The sequence below is a fragment of the Porites lutea genome, chromosome 4 (assembly GCF_958299795.1).
Source record: "Porites lutea chromosome 4, jaPorLute2.1, whole genome shotgun sequence".
NCBI lineage: Eukaryota > Metazoa > Cnidaria > Anthozoa > Scleractinia > Poritidae > Porites > Porites lutea.
In genome coordinates this window covers 20,921,960-20,948,016 of record NC_133204.1, presented here as the reverse complement: position 1 = coordinate 20,948,016, position 26,057 = coordinate 20,921,960, and the positions used below count along the sequence as shown (strand labels likewise).

Sequence of the window (26,057 nt, the reverse complement as noted above, 5' to 3'; positions counted from 1 at the left end):
TAAAGACGAAGAGTGAAGCTCCAATGCATAATTTTTGAAGTCTATTTGATATTATGCTTTCGACAGTGCACGTGAATAGCAACTACGTTGGGTGTCCACTTAAGATAAACTGGATTAAGTGTCGAAGATGAAAGATTGCTCAATAAAACGAACATTGTTGACAGCTTTAAGATAGGCTCAGGGTCTCTTGATGTAATATAACCCTTGGTTCAAAACAATAGACTTGGCGCCTCGCCCTTCAGAAATATGCGAAGATTGCGACGTTGAACGTCGCAATCCCCCGAAAATCGAGCCTGCGGCTTGTAATGTGTCTGATCTTGACTCCGGGGGTTAAAAGAACTCCAAATCTCCTACAGTTGTAATAACTCCTAAAGTTCTCCAATGGCTCCTTACACTGTGGTGGACTTCTTACAACTGAATAAACGTGCTTAGGAAAAGAATAATCTAATGCATGCCTTCTGACGTAAAGGAAATAAAACTGAATAAAGCTTTGTACGCCTAGCCAAAAAACAGATACACGATGATCATGCAATAAAATAAACAATGCTACAATCACGAAAGAAAAAACAGTCCTTGAATGTAACTAATAAAAAATGTCATTTTTCGCGGATAACGTGACAGGTAGACACGAAAGAACTTCCTAGCTGTTCAATTCCCCACCCTCTAATTGCCTGTACCTAGCATTATGAAATCTTAGTGACAGTCTTGTAGTAGGAGCGGAGCTCCACGCGCGGAGCCCCATAGCTAAGGAAATATGGTAATCTACCCATCCGAGAAAATTTGGTTATCACGTGACCGTACACCGAACGACCGTCCGTCCGCACCACAGGCATACCAATGTAAAATAACTCAATCAACAGGTATGGCAACCCAAATGCAACTCAAGGTTTTATTTGGAAGGAAATCACATGGCCGCCCGGACTCTTAGAAAGAAAAAACAACAAAAAAGTCGTGTCTTTTTCGGCGTTATTTTTATGTTTACAGTAACGTGGATAACAGAGACTGAGAGCTAGAGCAAGTTATTGAAAACAAAGGAGACGAATTTCGTAGGAAGAGAAACTTGGAAATTCAAAGCGGCAGTGAGAAAATGAGAAATGCTAGCGGCCAGCAAGGTGGAAATGAGTGGCAGTGAAAAATAAAAGTGAACATGAACACAAGAAACGAAATATAGGGTAAGCACATACGACAATTTCTCCATAAAAATAATGTGTAACTAGGACGTTTGACGTTTTGGTCGTACAAAACATCGTTGCAGTCGTGCAAAACAACTGCAAGGGAAAGACAAAAAAGCGTGCTGCACGTGCAAATTTGTTTTTTGCCAATTAGAGGAAAACATGTGCTGCACGTGCAATTTGTTTTTTTGGCTAAGTCTATTAGTCTTGAAGCCATTTTCATTGTCGTCCCCGTTTAGAATTAGACGATTAAATGTTTTTTGTTTACACGTATTATTAACCAGAGCTTCGCTTTTAGCCCTGGCTAAATCTATATATTATTATAAACAATACAAATCAACAAGAGGGCCAACTGGCTATCTACAAGCATGGCTAAGAAGTGGAGCACGAGACTACTATGAAACAACTAGTGGTTAGCACGAAGCTTAAACATGGGACATACACTTCCAAGGGAACCGTGAATCGTGGGACATACAAAAAACATTTATTGCAAGTCCAGTGACTGCCCTTTAAGCCTCTCTAGCTTGCATGCCTACAAACTGCTACTGAGATATTTTGAATTTAACGAAGAGCCCAGATTTTTTCCCTTTTATTTTAATGTGTTACTGGATAGATGTTAGCACTATATATAAGTTTCCAGTTATAAATGTTATTATTATCATCATTTTAATCATCATCATCATCATCATCATCATTATTATTATTATTAGATGGCATGCATGATTCAACAATTAGCCTGCAAAGCTCTCCATTTGTTCACAACTTTCAAACTTTGACTCTCGCAGTTTCCAAATAGAGAGCTGGCTCACAGATTAATTCAAAATTTTTTACTAAAGTCCAACTTAATGAAGCTGCTGTGAATTCCTATGCAGTCAAACTTCCTTGCTCTTCTTGTTCCCAGAGCCAGCTGTGGTAGTAATTAAGCTTGTGATCATCAGGTTTTACATTTTTCCAATCCCCAAGACAAAAAATCCTATAGGAATCATCCCCATACTTTCCAATGCCATGCAATTCTTTAGGATAATGCCACTCCTTGGTTAGAAACTCCTCTGAAAATCTGATGATAATTTTGGCCCTTTTTTCTTGGAGTCCCAGGGACTGAATGAGTTCTAAGAAAGAAACAGAACAAAACATCAGTGGTAGTCTCCTAATCAAAATGTAGTATCAAAGGACCGTAACACATGGTCTTTACCAAGACGTTTTGAGCACGCGTAACTGCTATAAGGGAAGGTACGTTTTTTATTAGGAGGGAGGGTCCTTAGTAAATTTTTTACGAATTGGGGAGGGTCAAACCTGTTTTATTCTCAACTGAGGGAGGGTCACAGTTTTTTTGGCAAGGGAAAAATTACTCCATGTCTCTTCTATTTTGTATATACAAGCAAAGCTACCAGTCAAGATTAATCTAAATTATTTACAGGTGTCAAAGAATTTATTTATCAAAAAACTATCTTCTCCCAACTAACATAATTGTCTCTCTCGACCTGTGTCCACTTTCGCCCATATTTTGATGTTTCCTTGCGGGATTCTGTGATTTATTGCTTTCAAAGCCTCGCGAATTTCCCACTGGCGCTTTCTTTCAGTCACGAAACAGTAGAGAGATTAAGATTCACGTTCACGGCAAACGGCAAACGGCATATTCAAGTTGAGAATTTCTCAGAATAGAAAATAAGCAGATACAAACTGTCCATAACATTTCTTATGGATAAAACTGGCGTGAAACCACTTATTTCTGTGTAGAAGTGAAAAACAGTAAACGACAATTAAGGGGAAAACTTGGTCACGTGGTACAAATTCACGTTTGCCGTTTGGTGGAAACGTGAATCTTAATCTCTCTATTGGCAAAAGTGTTCCTTGTAGGGACAAGTGGTCCTAAAGGACAGGTAGAATTTTGGCAGAATACTATTTGAGAATTCAGTATATTCGCCCTTTGGGTTTGGGAGCCACCCTAGGTCTTCATCTTTCCACTTCTCTGGACTTGCGCTTTCACTTGTTCCCGCAGCCGATGTGGCACCAACAGAGTCAGAGGAGTAGCGAGCATCCTTTTTAGAATGGCAAGTCGACAAACAGCCACAATAGCCACAAGTTGCTCCATCTGACCTCTAGTCTCCCCGGCAGCCATTTTTTGGATGTCACACAACGCTCCCCAAAAAGAGTGGGGGAGCATTGCGTGACATCCAAAAAACTTTGGGAGAAAGTTGGATACATTCCCAATTACAGCACAGAAAAGCCCATAACTCGATTTTATGCAGGAGACTTGGTGACCCGTAGGGAGACTGGGAGATAATTGTTGTATCCAGGAGAGTTGGCATGTATGAGTGGATAGCGCACCCACCTGGTGTTAGGGAGGTCACAGGTTCGAATCCTGTCGGGGAATCAGATTTTTTCTGTCCCACGCTTATGACATGCTGATCATTTCATTTTCATAATACTGACTCCTTTAAGTGATGGTTCCATTTTCACAGTTTAAAAACCTGATGACCCTGCAGTGGAGGTGGGTAGGGGTGCTTCTTTTCTGGTTGCACATTAAGAAGGCCCATACATACCAGCAATTTCTTTCCAGTCAGCTTTCCTTGTTACTTCAGGATTTGGAAATTTCCTGAAAAATTCCCACATGACCGGGATAGCCTTTCTGCCTGTTGTTCGATTAAGGAATATTGTAGCAATCAGTAACTTCCAAGGATCATGAAAGAGGCTTTCTTGAATCAAATTAAAAGGAGATTTAGGAGGGATCCAGGTTAATGATGAGTATGATATCGACTCTTGTTTAGATGTTGTCCTAAAATAATCACTTGTAGAAACTAAAGTACAATCATTTCCATCTGAATCGAGGTTAACAGACTTTGAGCTCACGACAACAGCAAGCTCGTGTCTTCTTTTTGATGCTTCAGACTTCCTATTGGTGGGGTGTACTGGATCTTTAGAAATGTGCTTATCTTGTACCCTATTTCGCGCCATTTTACACGAAAGTGCTACACTTGTTTTTGATCGCCTTGATCTTTTATTATCTTGTTTGGGAACTTCTTTTAACGTTCTAGAAGAGCGGGTGTCTTTTTGCCGTCGTTTGGTGAAAGAGGATTTTTCTCGCTGTGGATTTAAACGTTTCTTTCTCCGGGAAAAATAGGGAGACTTCGTCTCAAGCTTCGATTTTAATTCAGTGAATTCAGCGTGTTTAGTGTCCTGTGTGGCTCTTTCTGCATTACAACATCCATCTGATCCTTCCACAGCACTTTGATGTGGTTTCTCCGGGTAGAGTAACGAATTTGGGATCTTGAAATCAACATTTTCCATCGATAAATCATTCTGTATAGTTGAAATGTATCTCTCAAGTTCGACGCGAGAGCGAAATTTTCGACCCTCTGGACTGATAACGTAAACATCATACTTTCCTTTTGTTTTACCACTCTTCCGTTGAATAAATATTTTTTTCCATCCCGGAAGCCCGCACTCTCCAAATTTTTCTTGATCGGTTGCTCCAGACATATGAAAATTCTGTCCCCTACAACAAAATCATTACACCAAAACATCCACTTTCCTTTGGACTCGGTGGTCCTGGGTATGAGTCTCATACCCAGACCTCCTTTTCCAGTTCAACGCAATTAAAAATGGCGGTAAAGTGACCTCAACATATATCTTGTTTATTTTCAGGAAAAATTAGTTTTCTTTTCCTCGAAGTAGGAAAAATGAGTGAATTCAGAATACACCATCATGTCTCAGAGCTTTTGAGCTTATTAGGGTAAGTAGAACGGGGTTAATATCCCATCAAATATTTCAAATATACCTAAAGTCCTAAGCTTAAAACTGACCGTCATTGCAGAGCAATGATAAACAACTGCTTTCTGCTTTCTACATGCATACCCATTTATTTTAACCTCTACGTACCTTACATCAAAGGTAGGTCGCAGGTTTTTTTGTGCTTTTTACTCGGTATATGCAGTTCCTGTTTTATTTAACATAGTTTCAGTTTCTTGATTTATTACCAGGAAAAGGCAGTGTCAATATTAGTTCATAATTTTGGAAGCAAACATTTAACCTTGAAGAATTGCCTTTCAAGTTGAAGTTTTTGTAAAATCGTCTTAATTTTCTAAACTCAAAGTACACAATTATTCCCCCGAAGGAGGTGAACAATTTGTGCTGTGAGCCCCCTGGCAAGCAGCACACTACATGTAATCTTTGGGTTTCCTGTGGTTCCTTGGGTGGTCTTGTTGCTGTTAAGGGATTACAATCTCTTTTTTATTTGTTAGGATAATTTTTAGCTGAACAACCATTGGTATAACTTATTTGCAAATTGGCCCAAGGCCCAGTTCTTGCACCGAACTTAATATTTGTATTTGTGACCCTCCACAGGAATTTAATGCTAAAGGTGAAAGCACGCTCACGACACGCTTGCATGACAAGCGTAGTGTGCCGTAGATCACGGATATGCGCATATTAAATTGAAAAACCAAAGACGGACACACTTGCCTTTGTTTTGGTAAATTTAACATGCTAGACCTTTTGTTTCTTTGTAGTGTGCCATATGTCAAGGTAAGTGTTCGAATTATAGCACGCTTAGCGTGCAATTTGGGTAAGACACGCTGAACACGCTTGATTACTAAAACTGCTAAGATGATAAAAATGGCTTGGGTTTTCAGCGGATTTAATCAGCATTGATAACTGGTGGAAGTGAATCAAATATACCAATTGAGACTGTTTTGGAATTTGATCGTAACCGTAGCCATTTGAAAATCACCACTTAATGGTCGTCTAGCCTGGAATTAACGCAACATCAGTGTAAATCAATTCCTCCGGCTGTCAGCTGTTGACCGGAATCTCAAAAAGGCCTGCTATTGCATGCAAGGCACTGAAGTTATGTCGCCTGAAAATTATAGTTATGCCACCGGAATATTTATTGGCAGACATATTATTTTCAGAGGGAGAATTGGCCAACAGCAACACGGCAGGAACTTTTGGCTTCGAAAAGCTTAATGAAGAAAAGATGCGATTTCTGTCATCAATCTTGCACCATAAGTTTGATTCGCCCTCATTTATGGAATAATGGGATAATGTTCATACAAAAATAAACACTAAGTGTAGAGGGAAAAGAAGAACAGTCGTAAAAAGGCTTCAAAGGCAAATTTAAGGTTAATTAAGAATTTTCTGAGATAAGGTCATTTATTTTTTTCCGTGAAGTTAAGATTTGTAATACTTGGTGTACCTATCTTTCTCTTTCATGGCATTTGTTTTTTCCTCATGATGCAATGTAATAGGAAAGCGACATGGTAATTTTTCACTCTAAGGTTAGCATTTTGTAGACTATTTCTTTAGAAATTAGTTTCTGTGTAAAAATTTGGTTGTAAATATAAAAGCGACTGTTTTTTTTATGTCTTATCTTAAATTCTGCTTTGTTTTAATTTCGTCCTCAAGGCACTACCAAGTTTCAGGAGGTGACAAATCCACTCGTGCATCAACGTAAAATAGGCATTTAAAAGAGGCAGTAAACTAGCGCGACATAATAAAAAATTATTTTCATGCCGAGAAAGTGACTTAAGTCCGAAAGATCACTGTTTCTGAGAAAATTGCAAATGTGTTTTAAATTAAGGAAAGTTAAGATAACCTTTGCACAGCTTCGTCAGTAAACATATTCCGGAAAGAACTTTGATTTTGCAATGCTAATAAAGTTCTACCCATAAATCCAGTAGGTCCCACCGTTCACTGTTTATACTTTTCAAGCGACAACGTTTTTTTCAATCAGATACTATCGCTGCGATCGCTGAGGTAGAACTCTTTCTTCCTCGATAGCGACCAAAAAAGGGTGCTGTTCATAATCATTTACGGTTCTTTTGTAGACGAAATTTATTTAGCTTATAGATAACACGCCTTGCGTGCTTTTGCGCACACTGAAAGCGTGTTGTGTTTTTTTCGCACAGAGCTTTTGTTCGAAAACTTTAATACGCTCTTTTGTTCAACTTGCTCACGCTTAATTGTCTCAAGCATGTCCACTGAAACAAAAGAAATTGCTAATGATGCAAGATTGCAAGCGTGCTAAAGCATGTTAAAATAAATTCTTTTGTTTTAAAGTGAAAGCGTGTCGTGCGCGTGCTTTCACCTTTAGCATTAAAATCCTGTGGAGGGTCACATTTAGGTTGACCCAAATAAGACAAGTTTGACATGGGTACCGTTGATTCGGACATCAAACTTATAGTCAGACTCAATTCATTTTCATGATGTACAATGGTCTACATTGCTTACTAGTGAAAATTAGTTATAGTGATTTATGCACTAGATTCAGCACTTGAAAAGTTCAACATTTGAAACAGTCTCTCCAAAGTCAAAATTCCCATGTGGGTCGGCCACTCAAAAGTAATTCATGGGTCAGTTCCTAAATTAGGTATATCAGACTTATATATAATTGATTTAAACATTGATGAACTTAATTGAAAGGATTAGGTCCACTACATGAAAAGTTTGACATTTGAACTGCAAAAAACACTCTCGTGATTTTTTTATGTTTCAATTCTGTTAATGCCAGCTAGCTTACTCACTGAAATGCAATAGATAGTGAATATGTTAGCCAATTAGAGTGCTGAATTTGTGATATTATGCCAGTTTGTTTCTAGTATTATTGATTTTAATGGTATACAAACAACTTGATATGTGTCAATTCTGTCAAGTTTGCAGATAATCTGATTTATGTTCGAAATGCATGACTGATACTCTGTCCTGTCCTTCAAGTTTGTATAACTCTCGCATTCAAAGCATAGTATACTTGTTGGTTTCCACTATCATTGATTATGGTGGAACATAAACAACTTGACATGTGTCAATTCCATCATGTTTGCTAATTTGCAGATAATTTGATTTATCATTCGATGCAAATGTTTCTTCCTTTTCATTGACCGAGAGCCCACCACGTGACCTGCAAATAACTGCCTATAAATAATGGTCTGCTCATGTGCAATGTCGTTCAACTGTTTTTGGCTGCAAATACTATTCTGCTCATGCATAAATGAAACCACGCTTTCCTCCTTCTTGCGATTGCTCTTGCATGAAAATGGCAGATTGCTTCGCTTCCTGAAGATATTCCTTAAAAAACAACCTCAGTGATCGAATGATAAAACAATGTTATTATTGAACTTGGTTATCGCAAAATATCATGATTTGTCAGTGTCGCGCAGATCAATTATTTAATAATTTTGATCTGCTCGCCACTGACGAATCACAATACCGTAAAATTCCGAAAATAAGCCCCTCCATGTATAAGCCCCTCCAAAATATAAGCCCCCCGAACCGGTAACGCAAAAACCCCTCCGTTAAATCGCCTCTCCAAATATAAGCCCCTCGGTGGCTTGTACTTGGAAAATTACCCTCAGATACAAAAGCTTACAAAGTAAAACAAAGCAACAAAGGTTAAATTTACTTTCAACTATAAGGTTAGCCCGATCAATTTTGAAACTTAATTTTCCTTCCGTAGATAAGCCCCTCCAAATATAAGCCCCCCCAAAAATAAGCCCCTCAAAAAGGGCTTTTGAAAAATACAAGACCCGGGGCTTATTTTCGGAATTTTACGGTATTTTGCTCAACCTCGTCCAATAATTGCTAATTATGTCATACAGCTGTAAATGCATGTCTGATAACTTGTACACTGTCCAATCCTTGCATATTTCAAAGCACAGCACACCTTATTAATTCAATTCTTTTCAAATGTATTTTTATTACAAACTTTATTGACAAAAGGTTTATGATCTATAAGTTTCTAACCTAATACAGTGGTTTTTTTTTTCAGAGCAAGCACAGGGGATGGCCCAGAAGTGTATGCTGAGATACTCACAAAGAATTTGACTCCTTATGTTACAACCCAGGTTAACATATTATGTGTTTTGTAGCTTTATCTCTAGCACATTGGGCCAGCAGAAAACCTGAAACTGCATTTAAATAACAACTAGTTTTGCAGTTTTTACTACTAGCCTGAATTTCAGCCGTCTTCTCGATTTGCAAACTCCTGAGAGAGACGTCTGGATTAACAAATAAATGATACCTTCCAGTGACGTAACGAATCACTGCCCAAAAATCAGGTGGTGATTTTGATTGCTTGTTTGGATATTCCCATTATTATGTGTAATTTTGAGAAATTTTAGCAGGAATGCATTTCATGGAGTTCAAATTTTTTACAATCTGCATTGTAAACAGGAAAATCTACTTTCCACTTCTTCAAACTGTAACTTGTTAAATTTACTTATAGATGAAGATTCGGTATGGAAAGATGGTAGATTTTCAGTTAACGCCGTATTGTAGTTTTGGCAGTGATGTTTTTGAAGGGCCACAGCAGTTTATCAACCTTGTTTTGAACTTGCAAAATCTGAAATCTTCAATTTCTTGTCATTTCCACTGTCAAGTGTAATGATTCTATTGATTTTTCTTCCTTTACTGGCATCCTTTGTTAAAAGGCCCAAAGGAGCTCTGCATTGTATGTCCAGTCATGTAGCTGATAGTTTGAACATTGAACAAGAGTTACAATACATGTAAAACAATACAAACAGCTCTGTACCCTGTGCACCTTATCCTGGCTATATTTATTCTTCGTTTATGGCTTATTTACATATTACATACCTGTTTGCATGAATTAAACAAAAGAGTAGTGGCATTCTTGGATGAGTGTGAGACTGGCTCAGTGGTGTTTGTGCATTGTGGATTTTTTTAGGGAAGCCATCTCTTCTTTTGTTAGCTATTTTGCAGTTGCACTTAACATTATGGTTTATGCATCAGCATGCGTATGTCAAGATATGAAGCACCCAGGAAGATTGGAAAGCTCGAAAGAGATGTAAGAGTTGCTCAAGGTGCCGCTGAGAGCAACTCTAGTCTCTTGAGTGCTCTCGAGCTCCAAACTCCGCAGGTGCTTCATATTTCAATATACGCACAGCTGAAGCATGAACCAATTCATTTATAACATTTTCAATGCGATCAACGCAACAGTAACGTAGAATTTTATTATTATCATAGGGGGCACTCAAAGCAGTACATTTCAATGTATTCTAATCCATTTTCAGTTTGCCAAACTTTTTTATGTAAACACCATTTATGTAAACACCATTTATCGTGCATAGTTTCACGAAAGCTTATGGCGTAGACTATAAAATCATTTGTCTTCTTAAAGTAACCGACTAAGGAAAGATCTGGAGGTCCGAAGATTTCCAAAACCACAGTGTAAATTAGACTTTGTTTAAATAACTATTAAATAATGTAATAGTTGTGGTCAGTGGTTTTCGTTGTGAATGCTTTCTTCCAAATTCCTTCTTCCCCTTTGCGTGAAAAGCGGAAAGAGGTTGAAAATGAAGAGAAAAATATTGATGGCCTGCAAAAAAAGCTAAAGCGAATGTAAACATCACTTGTTTCTCATTAATAAAAGGTCAGTGAAAACATAGTTAGTAGAACTATGGTGAAAAGTCGGAATTTTTAACCTTCTGATAAGTGGCAACCCTGATTAATATAGTTCTGCCATTGTGAGAACTTTAAACTCAGTGAAGTAACAACAGTAAAAGTAATTCCAAAAGTGTAGTTTCAGGTATTCTGCTGGTTTGGCGTGATGAAATTTAGTAGGTAGGCACGTTAAAATAAGTTGAAGTCGTTATTTAGGGACCTTGTTGAGGCCTCAAATGTAATAAATGACCCTAAATGTAATGAAGGTCTAAGTGTAATAACTTTTGGCCCCAAATGTAATAAAGGTCTTAAGTGTAATACCTTTTGGCCCTAAATGTAACAAAGGTCCTAAATGTAATAACTTTTGACCCTAAATGTAATAAAGGTCCTAAGTGTAATTTTTTCAGTTCTTTATATGCTAAGGGTCATAAGAAGATTTCACAGCGTTTGCTTTTAGCCTTATTACAGGTTAACTGAGTACCAAAATGTGTCTAGGGAATATCAAACATTAAATACCCCAGGCAGAACCCCTATATAGCCATTTGACTAACAACTTATTATTATTATTGCTATCATTATCACTGTTATTTTTATTGTCATTATTAACTGAAAAGAATGTTTAATCGAAGGGATTTGTAAAATTAATAGTCCTTTGACCGAATACTGATTAGCTGTAAATAAGTTTTAACAGTTAGCATTGTTATCAATAATACCTCTTTAACGACGACTTGAAAACAGAGGTCCATGATATGAAGAAAATTTTTTAAGAACTCTTTAATGTCAAAAAGGACTGACGTATCTTAAAACTTATGTAACAAAACAAAAGAGCCTCGTTTATTATAGCAAATTTTCTCCAGAAACTGTACCTTCATCCATTGGATTGAACTAAAAAATCTGTTTCATAGGCAAAGGCCAAAAATGTCAAAATTGCAGCTTGCAGTGCCACCATGATTTCTAATCTGGGTCAATAACACAGCATCAGCTAAACTGTTTTTACTTTGTCTGTTAACAAATAGGTGCAAGTAAGTGTACTTTAATTATTGCTCCCTCGTCCTTCTTTCCACCATGCATTGGTAACATAAAACCAAGTTCCAACCTCAGCAAACAACAGCTCAACCCAGGCATTTATCCACCTGGGGCTGGCTATTATCTCTCTAAGAGCCAGCACAAATCCACTGTATGGAACAAATTCTTTGCTTAACTTACGCAAGCTGAAACAGCCATTTCGCGCAGTGTCGCGATGGTTGTAGCTTATTCGTGGTAGCCGACAAATATAACGGATTGTGAGTCCTTTAAAGGGTTCACCAAGCTGGCAAAGGGAATTAGAGCGGTTTTCACTTGACTGTCGAAAGTAATTGAGGAATTGGTTTGGTTTTGGTTTTACTACGCCCTTTGGTTGGCTAGTGTATTTACTTTGGTTTTGGTTTTACGACAGTCAAGTGAAAACCGCTCTATAGGTGATAATACTTATGTCAGTTTCGGTTAACGCTAAGTCTATTATTTTGTCGAGTATTTCATTTGGAAGTTAACTGGTTGGACCACCATTATCATCACAACCACCATGATATAACTTACAGTGTTCACAGCATTCTGTATGGACCGACCGACATACTCTTTTGGAATATGATAAAAAAAAAACATTATTGTTTTGGCGCAACATTAAAAAACCCCATAGGCAAAAGTGGTTAATTTACTACGATTGTTTCTAATGAACATTCATACTTCCTTCAATTGCTAAATTACTGCTGTATTTTGAAAACTTTTGTGTAGATTCCATTTGCTTATAACTCGCATTTCACGATGTAGGGATGTGTAGTAGGAAACATGATCGAGACGTAATTAATTTATACGTGTTTCTCCTACTTCTTGAGCGCTCTAGCCGCTTTCTAAGTTAATGAATATCCATGAAGACTACAATAGGGTGAAGAAAGTGAATCGCCAGCTGGCTATATCGCATCAGACCGTCGCATGTTTCAGTCAGGGACTTTATCACGTTTGGGGCTGTTATACTACATACATGTATACTACTAAGACTTCCATTATATTTAGGGCTAAAACCTATTACACATATAATTAGACCCTTTATTATATTTAGGGCCAAAAGTTATTACATTTAGGACCTTTATTACATTTAGGGCCAAACGTTTTTACACTTAGGACCTTTATTACATTTAGGGTCATTTATTACATTTGAGGCCTCAACAACCTTATGTTCCGACAACAGCAACATCCATGAAAATGCCTATAAAAATAGACTTCATATCCTCTCAAACTATATCAAGATTATCTTAAGTCACCTTGTTACTTAAAAGAGGGAATTTAGGTTGGAGCTGAAGAGAAGGCACTGAGTCCAAGTTGATAGAGAGATGGTAGAATTTATCGCCTTGCCATTCTTGTTCTCAAGTAAACTTAAAATTTGGTCATTTTATGTTGTAGTTGCGCAGGGCTGGCAAAGAAATTTAAGAAAAAGCATGTGCAGAGTCATTGCTTTGCTCATTAGACATAATGGTTTTTTGACATTCCCGTTGCCGTCACCGTCATAGTTTTGTTTTGATTAATCCTAATCAATGAACTTCACGTTATGATACCCACTCAAGGTCTGGACCAGGATAACTTGACTGGAAATTGAATAGTACCGTAAATACAGTATACATAGCAATTATGTCCAATGAATGAAAATAATTATTGATTTTCCTCTCATCATCTGTCCAGGTCTCAGCCCATGCAGCTAAACGAAAAATTGCTGAAACAAGTACTACACCAAGGGACTTTTTAAAGAAATATGACGAACTGAAGTCTAAAAAGTTGAGTTGTCCTCAATATTTACATTTTTAGATCAAACACGTATTTACAAGGTGCTTGTGGAGGGGTTGTTGTTGACGTCATCAGCTGTTTTCTTGTAAACTTAAGTACAATGTTTGTTTGTTGATGTCAATGTAAAGCATAAGTAGAATTTTTTAACAGTGTGTATTTGTTTACTTGCAGTGTGAGGGAACTTGATCCATTGGTTTACATGCTGTCTCGACTGGCCGAGGATAAGCAGGTTTGAATTTTTTGTATTCAAGTCTCAATTGGAAAGCCTGCAACTTTGTCTTTAATAGATTTGGCAAGGTAAATTAATGTGTAAATGTAAATGTTGTGTCTGGTAACATTACCATTATGTCCCCATGCCATTTTACATGCACTTAACAGCAGCAAAATGCCTTAAGGTGGCACAACCAGTATTTTTGTAGGCATACCTTTCCCCTTTGGACCTCTTATAACTAAACATGGGTTACACATAGACTGAACTTAATTACGGTTGGAATGATCACTTGACAATGACGTCACTATGGTTTTAGCTCTTAATCACATTGCAGCCCTTATTTGCTGTGTACAATTTGAACTGGGTGCTTTCCATCTGCCGTGTGAATTTTCACAAAAAATTTGTAAGAGGAATCTTGAGATATCGTTGAATTTCTACTTGAAAGCTATGATTTATGCATAAACTCAATATTGGACTTTATGCAACCATTTGGATGTTTCTGGAAAGTTTTATTGAATTGGTGTTTAAATCAAAATTCATCACAGTAATAAGAATTACTGTCAGTGAATACTTCCCTCCCTTCATACTCTTTAAACCTGGCCTAGCTATATTAGCAGCTGCTTCTTGAAGCCAATCAAGTGTAAAAGGTGTTTTCCTAAATAAAGTTACAGTTAAGTGAAGTTATGTTGTTACAGATGTTGACATTCCTTGAAAAGAACACCAAAGATCGATCCAGGGCACGTGTAGGTGCTCTAGCCAGTGGGTCCAAGACTAGTGCAATAGCTGCTGCCGAGGCTGTACTGGATAGCGTACCTGCATCAGGAACTATGACCCAACTTGAAGTTAATGAAGTAAGTATGTCTTACATGTATAAGTAAGACCAGCAGCTTCACTTTCTGCTACACAGGTATCCTCCTTTTTTTATTGAATATTAGAAGTACACAATTGCAGTCTGTGTTCACTTTAACCCATTCGCCCGTGAACCACCCGTAACCGCCCGTGCGGATCCACGTCCTTTCTACCCTTTGTGACGTCATCAGTTTTAACGGTCAAGGACAACTTTGTCCGCTAGCTTGTGCAGAGTGAAGAGATCTTTCAAACCATACCAGAATGAGCACAATTCAGTCAAGGACACCAGAGAAAGAGGCAAAAAACCATGTAACATTGACCTGAAAATCTCCATGAAAATCTTGTTCCATTGCCCACCTACCTTTCCTTTCACCTAATCCTAAGATCCTAAAAGCTTTCCTAAAAACTATTCCCACCAAAATGAAGCCTACTAAATGCCCAGCAATAGAAAAAAAATGAGGCAAGAAAAGCGAAAAAAGAGGGGAGGAGAGAAAGCGAAAAGTAAAAGTCAAGACTGCTATGTCACTTTTAAGCCCAAAAATATGTCGAAATTTTGCTTTCTGCGCATGCCCGAACTTCGCAAGCTGATATTTTGCATCTGGATCAGAAGGCCATCAAGTGTACGACCTGTAAACCGGTTTGTGGTAAGTTTTAGCTCTTTATAGCACGACAGTGACCAGAAAACCACTCGACTAGCTTCAAAATGCGTTTTTCGGCAAAATCTCCAGGAGGGAATGGGTTAATGTACCTTGTAACACATGCTTGCATTCAGGTCAAAAGTTTTAAACCTAGGTTGATTCTCAATTTCCTTTGTCTGGTAGCCCTAATTCATGAATGATTAGGGCTAGGAGATAAAGGAAATTGAGAATCAACCTAATTAAAGACTTTTAACCTGAATTTAATCTTGACCTGTAACTTATACATTGCTAACCTAAGGAATCTTAGAACCATTGATGTGGTTTAATTTTACATTGTTGAGTTCTCTGATTAGCTTCTTTATTAGAACAGGTCATCAACTGAGGAGCGACTGCACATGAAAGGAAATCTAATACAAGACCTACACGTGTTCTGTGTCTTATTACGTAACATCCTTCCTTCTCTAAGAGGAATGATGAATAAATGAATCAGCTAAGCCATATCAAGTGACAAAACAAAAACAAAGATAAATGACAAATTGAAGCTTAACTGCAACTTAAGGGAAAAAAAGAGAAATTGTTTATAGTCATGTCCTTATTCTCAGTATCTGTCTCTTGCTTTCAATGTTTGTGGAGCGAGGGTTTACAGCTCAGTTTCTTATAATGTATTAGTCCTTCAAGTATGCTGGCTCACGGACCACTCTCCTGGGTCTGGTTTCAGTCGGCACTGACACGGATGTCGGCCTGAATGATTTGTTATGGCGTCCCAGCTCCGGTTTCTTGCTACGTGGTGGTGCAGTTGTCGCTTGTGTAGAACAAGATTTCTGGTCGTTAGACGGTGACATAATTGATAAAGGTTGGCTGGCATATGGGTCGGGGGTTTTGACAGCCATTTCCTCAGTCGACTTCAGGTCTTTTGATGCTACCGGTATCTGGGTGGTTCATTTCTTGTGTCTTTTGAAGATCCACTCTGTCTTGCTTGTAGGATGCATCTTCTGTCGCAATCAGGTATTATTGTTCATCCAGTCTTTTTGCCACCATTGCTTTGTCCCATGTCTTCTCATTCAGTGTTTATGGTCTCATGCGTACAACATCTCCTTCTTGTAGTGGGGTAGGTCTCTTTTCTGTTGTAGTAGTGCTCTTACTTTTGTTGACACATTTTGATTCGCTTGTTGATGTCTTCTGTGTTGACATGCTGTGGTTTGAGGAGTTCAGCTGTTATGGGCAGTTGGTTTTTGGTGGGTCTTCCCAGCAGTCTTTGCGCTGGACTCGAATCCATATGTATTTTGTAGCGGTGTTTCGTGCTGCAAGTATTGCAAGGAAGGGGTCACTTTTGCTTTTCTTTGCCTTCCTGAGGATGCTCTAGGCCGTCTTGACAGCAGATTCAGCCTGACTATTTGCTTGTTGATGACCAGGACTGCTCGTCTTGTGCTCAAAGCCCCATTCTCTTCCGAACTGAGTGAACTCTGAAGAGGTGAATTGTGGTCCAAGATGCTGGATTGTAGATGATGTTGATGTCAAATCTCTGAATCTTGCAAAACATCCCTTGTAGTCTTTTGAGTGCAGATCTTAACGGCTTTTTGGCAATGGCCTCCAAGGGTTTGTGGCCGCTCTTGATTGTGACAGGTCTGCCATATGTATATTGCTCGAACTTGTCTATTGCAAAGACCACAGCGAGAAGTTCCTTTTCAATCTGCACATATCTGGATTCTGTGTGTGTGAGGGCATGGCTTGCAAAAGCCACAGGCGGAGCTTTCTGTAGTACTGCTGCTCCAAGCCCAATCTCGCTGGTATTGCATTGGATTGTTAGTTCATCTTCCGGGTTGTAGTACTTGATAAGTGGTGATGTGGTGGCTATTTCTTTAATTCATTTGAAAGCTGTGTCATGTTCATGGGTCCATTTCCATTCATTCTCTTTGCAAGTGAGGTTTCTAATAGGCTCCATGACTTCACTTAGTTTTGGCATAAACTTTGCTAAGTAATTGACAAATCCACAGAATCTTCTGACTGCTTTGATGTTGTCCAGTCTCGGCATTTCTTGCACAGGCTTTATCTTGTCCGGGTCTGGTTTCAGGCCCTCTTTGGTGACAACTTGTCCCAGGTAGGAAAATTCTGTGCACTTTGAGTTTAAGCTTAAATTTGTTTAGCTTGATTCCTTTTTCTCTGCATCGCTGCAGAAACCTCTCTTAGTTTCTGTCCTGATCAGCATCAGCCTGTTCATCAGTGTCACCAACCCCATATATAACCATGTCATCATGTACATCAAGCAGACCAGGTCAGTTTGGCTGACTCTTCATCAAGTACCATGTGCCAGTATCCATTGCGGGCATCAATTTTTGTGAATACCCTAGCTTTTGATAGTTCTGGTAACACATCTTCTATCACTGGGATGGGATATCTTTCCCACTTAAGCGCATTATTGAGGTCTTTTAGATTAATACAGATCCTCAGGTCTCCAGATGGCTTTGTCGCAATCATTACATCGGTGACCCATTCTGTGGGTGCATCCATTGGTGCTGTCCGCCTAATTTTGTGAGCTTCTCTAGTTCTTGCTTGAGTCTTCAGCGCTAAGGGTACTTGTCTGGAAGGTCCAATATTTGGCGATATTCTGGGATCAACTTCTAATCGCTGAGCCCCTGGGAGGGTTCCTAGGTCTCCTTCAAAGATATCTTGATACTCCTCGATGAATTGGTCAGTGGTCTTCAACTTGTCTGCTCCGCACGTTGGCTGTTTGATGCCTGCTACCTGCACAAAATTTTGTGGGTGTATTTCAAGGAGTCCCATGTGTTGGCTGGCTTTTGCTCCTAGAAGTGGGATTAACTTCTCCTTCACGACGACAAACACTAAGGAATATTTCTTGTCATTCCTTGGATTTTGGATCATGACACCTTCACTCTTCAATTCCGATTTATTCCACATTTGAAAGACCTTCTTGGTCGGGTTAATCTCTTTGTGTCCTACATACTTTACAGGCAGCACATTGACAGTCACCCCACAGTCTACATGAAAGCGGATTGCTTTTCCTTTCTGGGTCATTTCTGCATAAATTTCTTGCGCATTTTTACAGTGTTTGACTGTACTAATGTAATCGGTTGTTATTGTCACGCAATCAATGTAATCTGATTCACTTGAGCTTTCTTCGTTTATGTCATCTGCATCACTTATCTTGAACTTTCTTCGTATTCTTCTCTTAAACCGTGCGTCCTGTTTTTGCTGGTGGACTGGTAGCATTTGACGAAATGGTTGTCTTTTCCACAAGAACTATAGTTTGCCCCCCAAGCGGGACAATGTTGTGGGCCAAATCGGTTATTTCCTCTACAGAACTTGCAAGTCCGTCGTCAAGTCCTTCTTGTCTGGCAATTTCTGGTCTTTCTGTTTTGATTCCTTCACGCCCACATCTGTTTTTTTTTTACACGCTTGCTTTTTTCCTTTACCCTTCATACTTCTTCTTTTACGGAGTGACCTAGCGACTTACTCTGTGTGTTTGAGTCTTCGCTTGCCTTGCAAATGTCGATGCACCATTGGAGTGTCAATTGCTGTTGCTGTAATAATCGCTTATGTGCTCCACAATCTTTGATCCCAACCACGATCCTCAGCTTCGCGACGTACTGGTCTATGGATTCCCCTTCTTGTTGTTCTCGTTTTGTTGAAGAGATAACGCTCTAATATTTCGTTTGTCTCTCCAATGGCGCATCTGTCAAAGGCTGTGGTAATTGCATTGAGATTACTCTTGTCTTCTTGACTTAAATCAAAGCCATTGTAGGTTTTCACAGCTTGTGGGCCTATCGAATAAAGAAATAGAGCAATTCTACATTCCTCTGTTTGTCTGTTCAACTGCAGACCACAGTTTCATAGTTCTTCCATTGTTGCTTGTATAACTTCCAGATCTCGCCCTTGTTTCTCAAGGACAGATTCAATCCTGTCAGGGGTTGTGTACCTTGCAATGGCACCGCTGGTTATACTCCAGCGGCAGGAGCTCGTTGTTCAGCGATCGGTTGAACCTCTGCCGCTGGTTCTTCAACCTCTGCGTTGCTCATTCTGTTTAATTTACCGCTGCCACCGTGTTAAGTTCTCTGACTAGCTTCTTTACTAGAACAGATCATCAACTGAGAAGCAACTACACATGAAAGGAAATCTGACACAAGACTTACATGTGTCCAGTGTCTTATTACATTACATAGCATACAATAATCTCTAGAGTCCACATTTTTAGAGGAAATTCTGCATGGATTTCTAATAAAGGGCAAAAGCAGGGAGGTCAAATCCACAAAACAATATTTATGGATGTTGACTGTTATGCTCAAAAGTTTGACAGAATATGATTTGTCTGAACTTAGAAGTCTGTGAACGAAATCCAAGGTTGTGCTTCTTTGTTATATTTCTTTTGTTCCCTGGAATTTAGAATGTGAAGCCATATGCAATGATCAGGACTGTTATTAACATTTCAAGTTGGTGGTTATATATGCTGGCAGCTGTAATTGAATATGCAGGAACTTCGTTTTGGCGATTGTCCTTTTGTTTCCTATTAAAGTAGCTAGGGGTCATGCTCATAGAGTAGAGATGGGTAAATCCCTGGTCCTAAGTGACAGCCTTGAATTATTTTTTAGACTGATTTTTTAGCAATGTTGGTAGTCTTGTTTTTATTTTCCCAGTAATGATTACTTCCTTCTGTTTCCAGGGTGTTCTCCATTTACAATGAAAAATTCTCTGGCTAACGTTCAGTAGCCTGTGACTATTTTTTATTCAGATGAGGAGCCTCTGTCAAAATATTCTCCTGTAACATTATGTCTTTCTCCTGCTATTAGAATTCTTAATCAAAACCCTGTTTCTTTTTATTTCCCCGTAGCTTCGCACCAAACTTGCAACGGTAACAAGTAGTGCTAGCCAATCAGGTTCATCTCCTGAGGCTGTGTTAAAAGCCTTAAGAGAGAAACAAGCCAGGAGGACTGGTACATACTAATCTTATAAGCACTTAATGTGTGAAACTTGTAGCAGCCATAACAATATTTAGCGTAATATGTAAATTTGTTTGTTACTAGTTTTATTGCAAAACTCACAAAACCATTAACATGAGAAATGTTTTTGGACTGTTATTGTGTTGCCAGGGAAGAGCTAATCACACGTGGGAAAACTAAACTGCAAGCAGCAACAGTAATTAGCTTGTGGTGACTTGTGCATGTGTCCTGATCTTGGCCTTGATTGGTCATAACACAATAATCATGCCTAAAATATTTCAGGTGTTCATGGTTTTAGTTTGACAGTAAGAATTCTTCAGTTATTCTCTTTTGTAAAAACGTTTGTGGTTCCTGAATAACAATGAGTACATTAATCACTCTAATACCCATGTACTGTAGCTGGTATCTTTTTCTTAATAAATTTGCAGTGTTCTGAATACAAAAACATATCAATCATCATAAGTCATATCAACATAATCATAAGTCAAGCCCAATCAAAATGAAAAAGTGGCTGTTATATACTGTTAATAATTTTTTTTTTTTTTAACAGGGAATTTACCTCCAACGCCATCCTGGGTCAGCGAACGTCCTTACCTTAGCAGAGATTATGTGACTGCAGGTTTAACAACTTCCTCCGCAGTTGTGAGTATATTAATTTTACCTAATTCTCAAATACACTGATTAAAAATAGCCCTCTGAGAGGACATGAGCTCAGGCAATGAAAAGTCTGTGCAAAAACCACGTGCTTGCAAAACAAAATCGTTCTTCAAGGCAGTCACGTTGTAGAGGGACTTCAAATCGGCACATGCACTTTTTGTCACTGTTTGTTATGTGCTGTAAGTGCTTTATAGCATGTAAGGTTGGTTCAGCGGCCACGGGCATTGTTAAAGCTTTCACGGATATGGTTCTGGGACTATTGTAATTCCTTGCCAAGATTAAGCACCAAATTTCATGACAAAATTACCATAAAAAAGGTTGAATTTTAAAAACTCCAGTGCTTTTGAAATTATGTAATTTTGTGACACTTTAGTTGAGTGTTTACAAAGTAAAAGTGACAGATTTGTGTTTGCATTTTCTCCACATTGTGATTTTCAATGTTTAATACTACCAACAATTAAAAAATAGTCATTACCAGTAAAACTTCATCAACACATAGAGCGGTTTTCACTTGACTGTCGTAAAACCAAAACCAAAGTAAATACACTAGCCAACCAAAGGGCGTAGTAAAACCAAAACCAAAACCAAAACCAATCCCTTTCGACAGTCAAGTGAAAACCGCTCTAAAGCAATTATGAATGGATAGAAATAGCAAAGAAATTAATTTGGTTAAACCAACTCAAGAATTATCATAAGTCAAAACAGAACACTTTTCCTGTAATGTGATGTTTGAAAGACCATACCTCATGAACACAAGCACCTTACCTTAATACTACCAGCAATTACAAAATAGGTGAGTTATCCTCCATTCACTTAGGTGCCTTGCTTACTGCAGCTACTCTTAAATATTTATTTTGTACTTTTCCCTTCCTCCCCACTCCTTTGGAAGTGTCTTTGTTGTAATACAAATAATATGTGTATTGCCTCTTGTATCTTGCTATCAGTTAAGTCTCACAGAGACTTCCCCAAGGTTTGTGATTTAGCAATATTTCAACTGTGATTAGCTTTATCTCTGTTATTACCCTGCAGTGCAGGCGTATTTTGGGTGGGTGAAACCTTGTTCATCTTCGTGATATTGTTGTAGCCGCCATCTTTGATTTTATGACAGTGGAAGATTGGGGAGAGTAGAAATAGTAACCCTTACGGTAGGTGCGAGGGCGAAAGAAGGAAAGGGTGGAGGGGGAGGGGAGAAAAAAATACGCCTGCCCGATATCATTGTTCTTTTGGGAAACTCCGTACGCTGGCAAACGGAGCTCCTGATTGGTGCGGCATAGGGAAGTAGATTGATGCCTGTCAATTAACTGTAAGTCTATATTGTTTATTCCGTTTCCGTCAGTCTTTTGGAATTGGAGTGGCTGGGAATGTCACGTGTGTTACGCAATGAGAAAGTCAAAGCGATTTCTTCACTGGTCATCAGGACAAGATTTGCTCGCAGTACTAAAACCTACACCATTTTTATCTCATGCCAAAATGCTGCTTGTTCCAATACGTTTTGTTTCTGACAAGTAGATTATGCTCTAGAGGGTTCTATTTTTTGACTAAGCAAATGTGATTTTAGCCGCTTGTTTCACACTGAGAGGTCATAACACGCTTATTGATTTTCTGTGGTTTTTGAATTTCTGGTCTTCATGATTTGCCCTCTGATGCAAGAGCGTTTTCTTTGACCTCTTTTGAAGTGTTAAGCTCTTTTTGTCGCTAAATAAGTCTGTTAGGTTCTTTATTTTTGTCCAAAGTGCCTTAGGATCTGAATAACTAAGCGATTTTCTTTCTAGTCCGAGAAAAAAATGTGATGTTTTCCTGCAATGTTGTAGCACGCTGGGCCCAGCTCGTTAGTTTTTAGAATTGTTTGCAGGATGTTAAACTCTCACGGATACCGATTTACAGAGATGAGTTTAGAAGAATGAATTGCAACTTAAACTGGAGCTTCATCAGCTTTGGAGTTGCATTGTGACTCAGTCAAGATAAAAACAATGATAAACTCCAGCTTGCTTTTCTTAAGACAATGCGAGTCTTTGGACTGGAGCGACTGTTTGGTGGTTTTGTTATTGTCGGCTACTCATTTCCGGAAGAGCGGTCACGCGCGTCTAATTAGGGGGTGTTTCTCATTTTCACAGTGTTTTCGGGCAGGCGTTTTCTCTTCTCTCTCCCTGCCCCCTCCCCGCTCCCTTTGACTCGCCCCATCTCCTCCTCTCCTCGGAAAGTTTCAACATGGCGATTTCGCGAGTAAATTGCGCGCTAAAAGAAAACGCCTACACTGCAGGCTATCTCTGTTATTTGCCAATTAATCATTTTCCAATTCAGCACTTGCCGGCGGTGTCAGCCTAAATTGCTGTTAATATAGATTGGCTTTAGCAAAGTATGAACTACCTACACTCATTCCATGAGGCTGCACATTGCTGAGGTGTAGGTTTTCAGCATATAGTCCTGTGGAGAGTAAGGCTTTTAGGTTGCTTGAGGTTTTGGATCTACCGGTCCGATCCTCAGCTGTACACTCCACAGGGGAGATAGGTTTGGCTCTGGTTACACTTTTTGTCACTTGGGGAAGTCGAACATCACGCCAATAGCAGAGTGGTGTTCCCCCTTTAAAGCCAACATGGAGTGTTACCTTTCTTTGCCCTTACATTTAATTGTATAGGAATAATGGCATATTATCATTATTTACAATAACATGGGAGCGCCAACGTTAAAATATAATTTGCATATCTATTCATAATGTGGCTTGACAAATGTTGTACATTTATTTACAGCCTGTGTCAGTTGGAACTTTACCTTTACCTATGCAGGAGTTAGCCATTGTAGAAGATCTCCTGTTTCTTATGATGGTGAGATTTGTCCCTTATGCCGATTTTGACTAGGTTGTAAAAAGTGTTTTAAAATCAAATTCCAAAATTGTTTGAACCTAACTAGTTTGATTATCTATCTTTTACCTCCTTACCTTAACTGTTTTATTCATGACCATGAGACCAAGAGAATTGAGAATCAAACGAGTCCATTTTTACATTACTTTCACTTATACCAGCAACATTTAATGCTGCATTTAGAGCACTTGTTGTTGTGTAATGATTTTTTACTCAGGTGAACAAATGTCTATTATATTTGTCACTAAATCAGTTAGCTGGTCAATTAACTTAATTATTGCCAAAATTTTGCAAGTGAGTAGTTGTCTTAATAGTTCAAGGGTCAAAAGAATGTGATCATAACTACAGTAAAAACCCGCGCATAAGAACCTAGTGATTAAAGAACCTACAGGCCAAAAACCCCGAAAATATAAGAACCTGTTCAGCCTGGCAAAGAAAAATAGTTTCTTACAGAAAAAATCATTTCGATTTTGATGGTTGAAATTCTGGATTTGAATTGTGTGAAAAACGTCTGACAAAAAGTTGGGTATATGTTTCCTTTGATTAACCATTATGTATTATTTATTAACCTTTATGTAGTATTATTTCAATATTTCTTCTAAAGGTTACACTACGGCAACCTCTAAAAAACAAGAACCTATTAAGAACGTAATCAACCTGAATTGTGAAAAACTACCCTAAAATATAAGAATAGCGTGTACAGCCTGACCTCGAAAATTCTAGGTTCTTATGTGCGAGTTTTTAATGTATTTTAACTGGGTGGTCACGTGCAAACCTACAAGGCAAATTTTCACCTTAAAAATTATATTCCCAAGTATTTGATCTTTCCTGTTGTTGTGTCCAACTGTAAGTAAGATTATGTCAGACATGGATACATTTTAGTGGGATATCATCTGATGACCCAATTGTTATTTGCAGTTCTGCAACATACATCAAGTTGAGTACATGCAGGCTATTTCGTTCACTCGTGTGAATTGAAATGGAGTTTCACTTGCTTTTTTGTTTATTTTCAGGGTGTTGAGGGGAAGTATCTTCTTGTCAAACCTCTTAAAGACAAGTTTAGTGCCAGAAGTTTCACCATTGATAAGACTTTAGGTAACAGCGTGCTCTCATATAAAATTAAACATTTAGGTGAGATTTAGCAGGGCTGTCATCAAGAGGCGGGGGCTGGGGATTTCCCCCTTTGAACGTGGCCCCCGCCTATTTTCAAAGGAAAATAGAAGAAAAATGGAACCAAAAGAAACCCCTACATGTAGCTGTTTGATTCCCTGCCCACGAGTTGTATTTACACGGCAACTTGAAATCTTAGTGACCACCTTGATTTAGTGTCAGTTGTGGCCTTTCATGTATCATGGAATGCAGAATGTAAAAAGCATACATCATGCATGATGCATCTTATCCCATTTTAAATACAGAGATATCAATGTTGGAGCTGGTACAAAGAATCTTACCTGTTTGTTCCCATTACTCAACCATCTGCAGATTTATTGAAGGTAATCATGCGTAAGTTGTATTTCTTAGACAAAAAGGATGCAAGACACAGGGTGAGACAAAAACAAGAAAAAAACGCTTGCTAATTAAAATACAACAAATCTGTAGCTGCAATGCAGGTGTATTTTTTTGGCAAGCAAAAGTTCCTTGGGGTCTTGCAAACATAAGTTCTTTCGCTTTACACTGCATGCAGCATAAAGTTGTTCTACTTGTAGTGCTAACGGTAATTAGATGCAGGTTTTTGATTTCCAGTACTCAGTTTCTTTCAATAATGTTTTGGGTAAAAACACCCTTTCAGATAGGGGATAATATTACAGCATTCTTCCACTTTTTGTGTGTCACCTTTCACTAATGTGTTACCATAGTATTTGAAAGTTAAATTTGACCAGCATTGTATGGTCACGGTTGCCTTCAAACGTACTTACAAAACTAATGAGCTCTGTGGCTTATTTGCTGAAATTAGGGGAAAATCTGTTTTACTATTTCGAAGAAATTAACATTTTTTTAAAAATGCAGATTTTAATAATATTATATGCTGATATCTCAGATGAATGTTTTTATACCTACAAGAAAGTAAAAAACATTTTTTTAAAAGTTCCACCATTCTTTATTGAGGATGTCAAAAACCGTAGAAAACGGTTACATCTTTCCTCCTTATAAATAGGTTTGCACGACCTTTGTAACTTTCCTGGTTTTTTTATGCCGAGGGTGCGAGATGTTCATGAATAAACGTTTCATAAATTTCCAAATGTATCCTAAAATGGAGTAGAGATATTCACATAATTAAAGACTTGTCTTGCATTTGTTAGAGTTTATTTTACTATTTTATGTGTTTTTTAAAACTGTGCCAATATAGCTGTTACAGCTCAAATTTTTCTACCATGTGAGCAGGCATAAGATCAAATTTTTTGTCTCTATTTTCTATATCCTTGAGATTCTCACTTAGAGCATGAGAATAAGTAGCAGGTATAAAGGTAAAGGTGCACATGAGCAAAGGGCCCAAACGGCCGGAGCTTAGCACG

The 26,057-nt window shown here is 38.4% G+C and overlaps 2 protein-coding genes across 2 annotated transcripts in view; one reads left to right on the top strand and one right to left on the bottom strand.

The window, feature by feature from the left end:
• Positions 1-1,851: 1,851 nt before the first annotated feature.
• LOC140935049 (uncharacterized) lies at positions 1,852-4,693 on the bottom strand. Its single transcript, XM_073384583.1, has 2 exons — positions 3,716-4,693; positions 1,852-2,281 (listed from the first exon to the last, which is right to left on the bottom strand). Exons 1-2 carry the CDS (start codon positions 4,650-4,652, stop codon positions 2,037-2,039), a joined length of 1,182 nt encoding a protein of 393 aa, XP_073240684.1. The 5' UTR covers positions 4,653-4,693; the 3' UTR covers positions 1,852-2,036.
• Positions 4,694-4,768: 75 nt separating this feature from the next.
• The window catches only part of LOC140932856 (gamma-tubulin complex component 2-like), a 46,441-nt gene continuing 25,152 nt past the window's right edge, over positions 4,769-26,057 (top strand). Inside the window, exons 1-10 of the mRNA XM_073382358.1 lie at positions 4,769-4,905; positions 8,935-9,010; positions 13,278-13,369; positions 13,551-13,608; positions 14,286-14,441; positions 19,921-20,023; positions 20,580-20,671; positions 23,434-23,508; positions 24,558-24,639; positions 24,960-25,037. Of these exons, the coding sequence (XP_073238459.1) occupies positions 4,853-4,905; positions 8,935-9,010; positions 13,278-13,369; positions 13,551-13,608; positions 14,286-14,441; positions 19,921-20,023; positions 20,580-20,671; positions 23,434-23,508; positions 24,558-24,639; positions 24,960-25,037 (865 nt within the window). The 5' untranslated portion in view covers positions 4,769-4,852. The remainder of the gene's footprint in view (positions 4,906-8,934; positions 9,011-13,277; positions 13,370-13,550; positions 13,609-14,285; positions 14,442-19,920; positions 20,024-20,579; positions 20,672-23,433; positions 23,509-24,557; positions 24,640-24,959; positions 25,038-26,057) is intronic.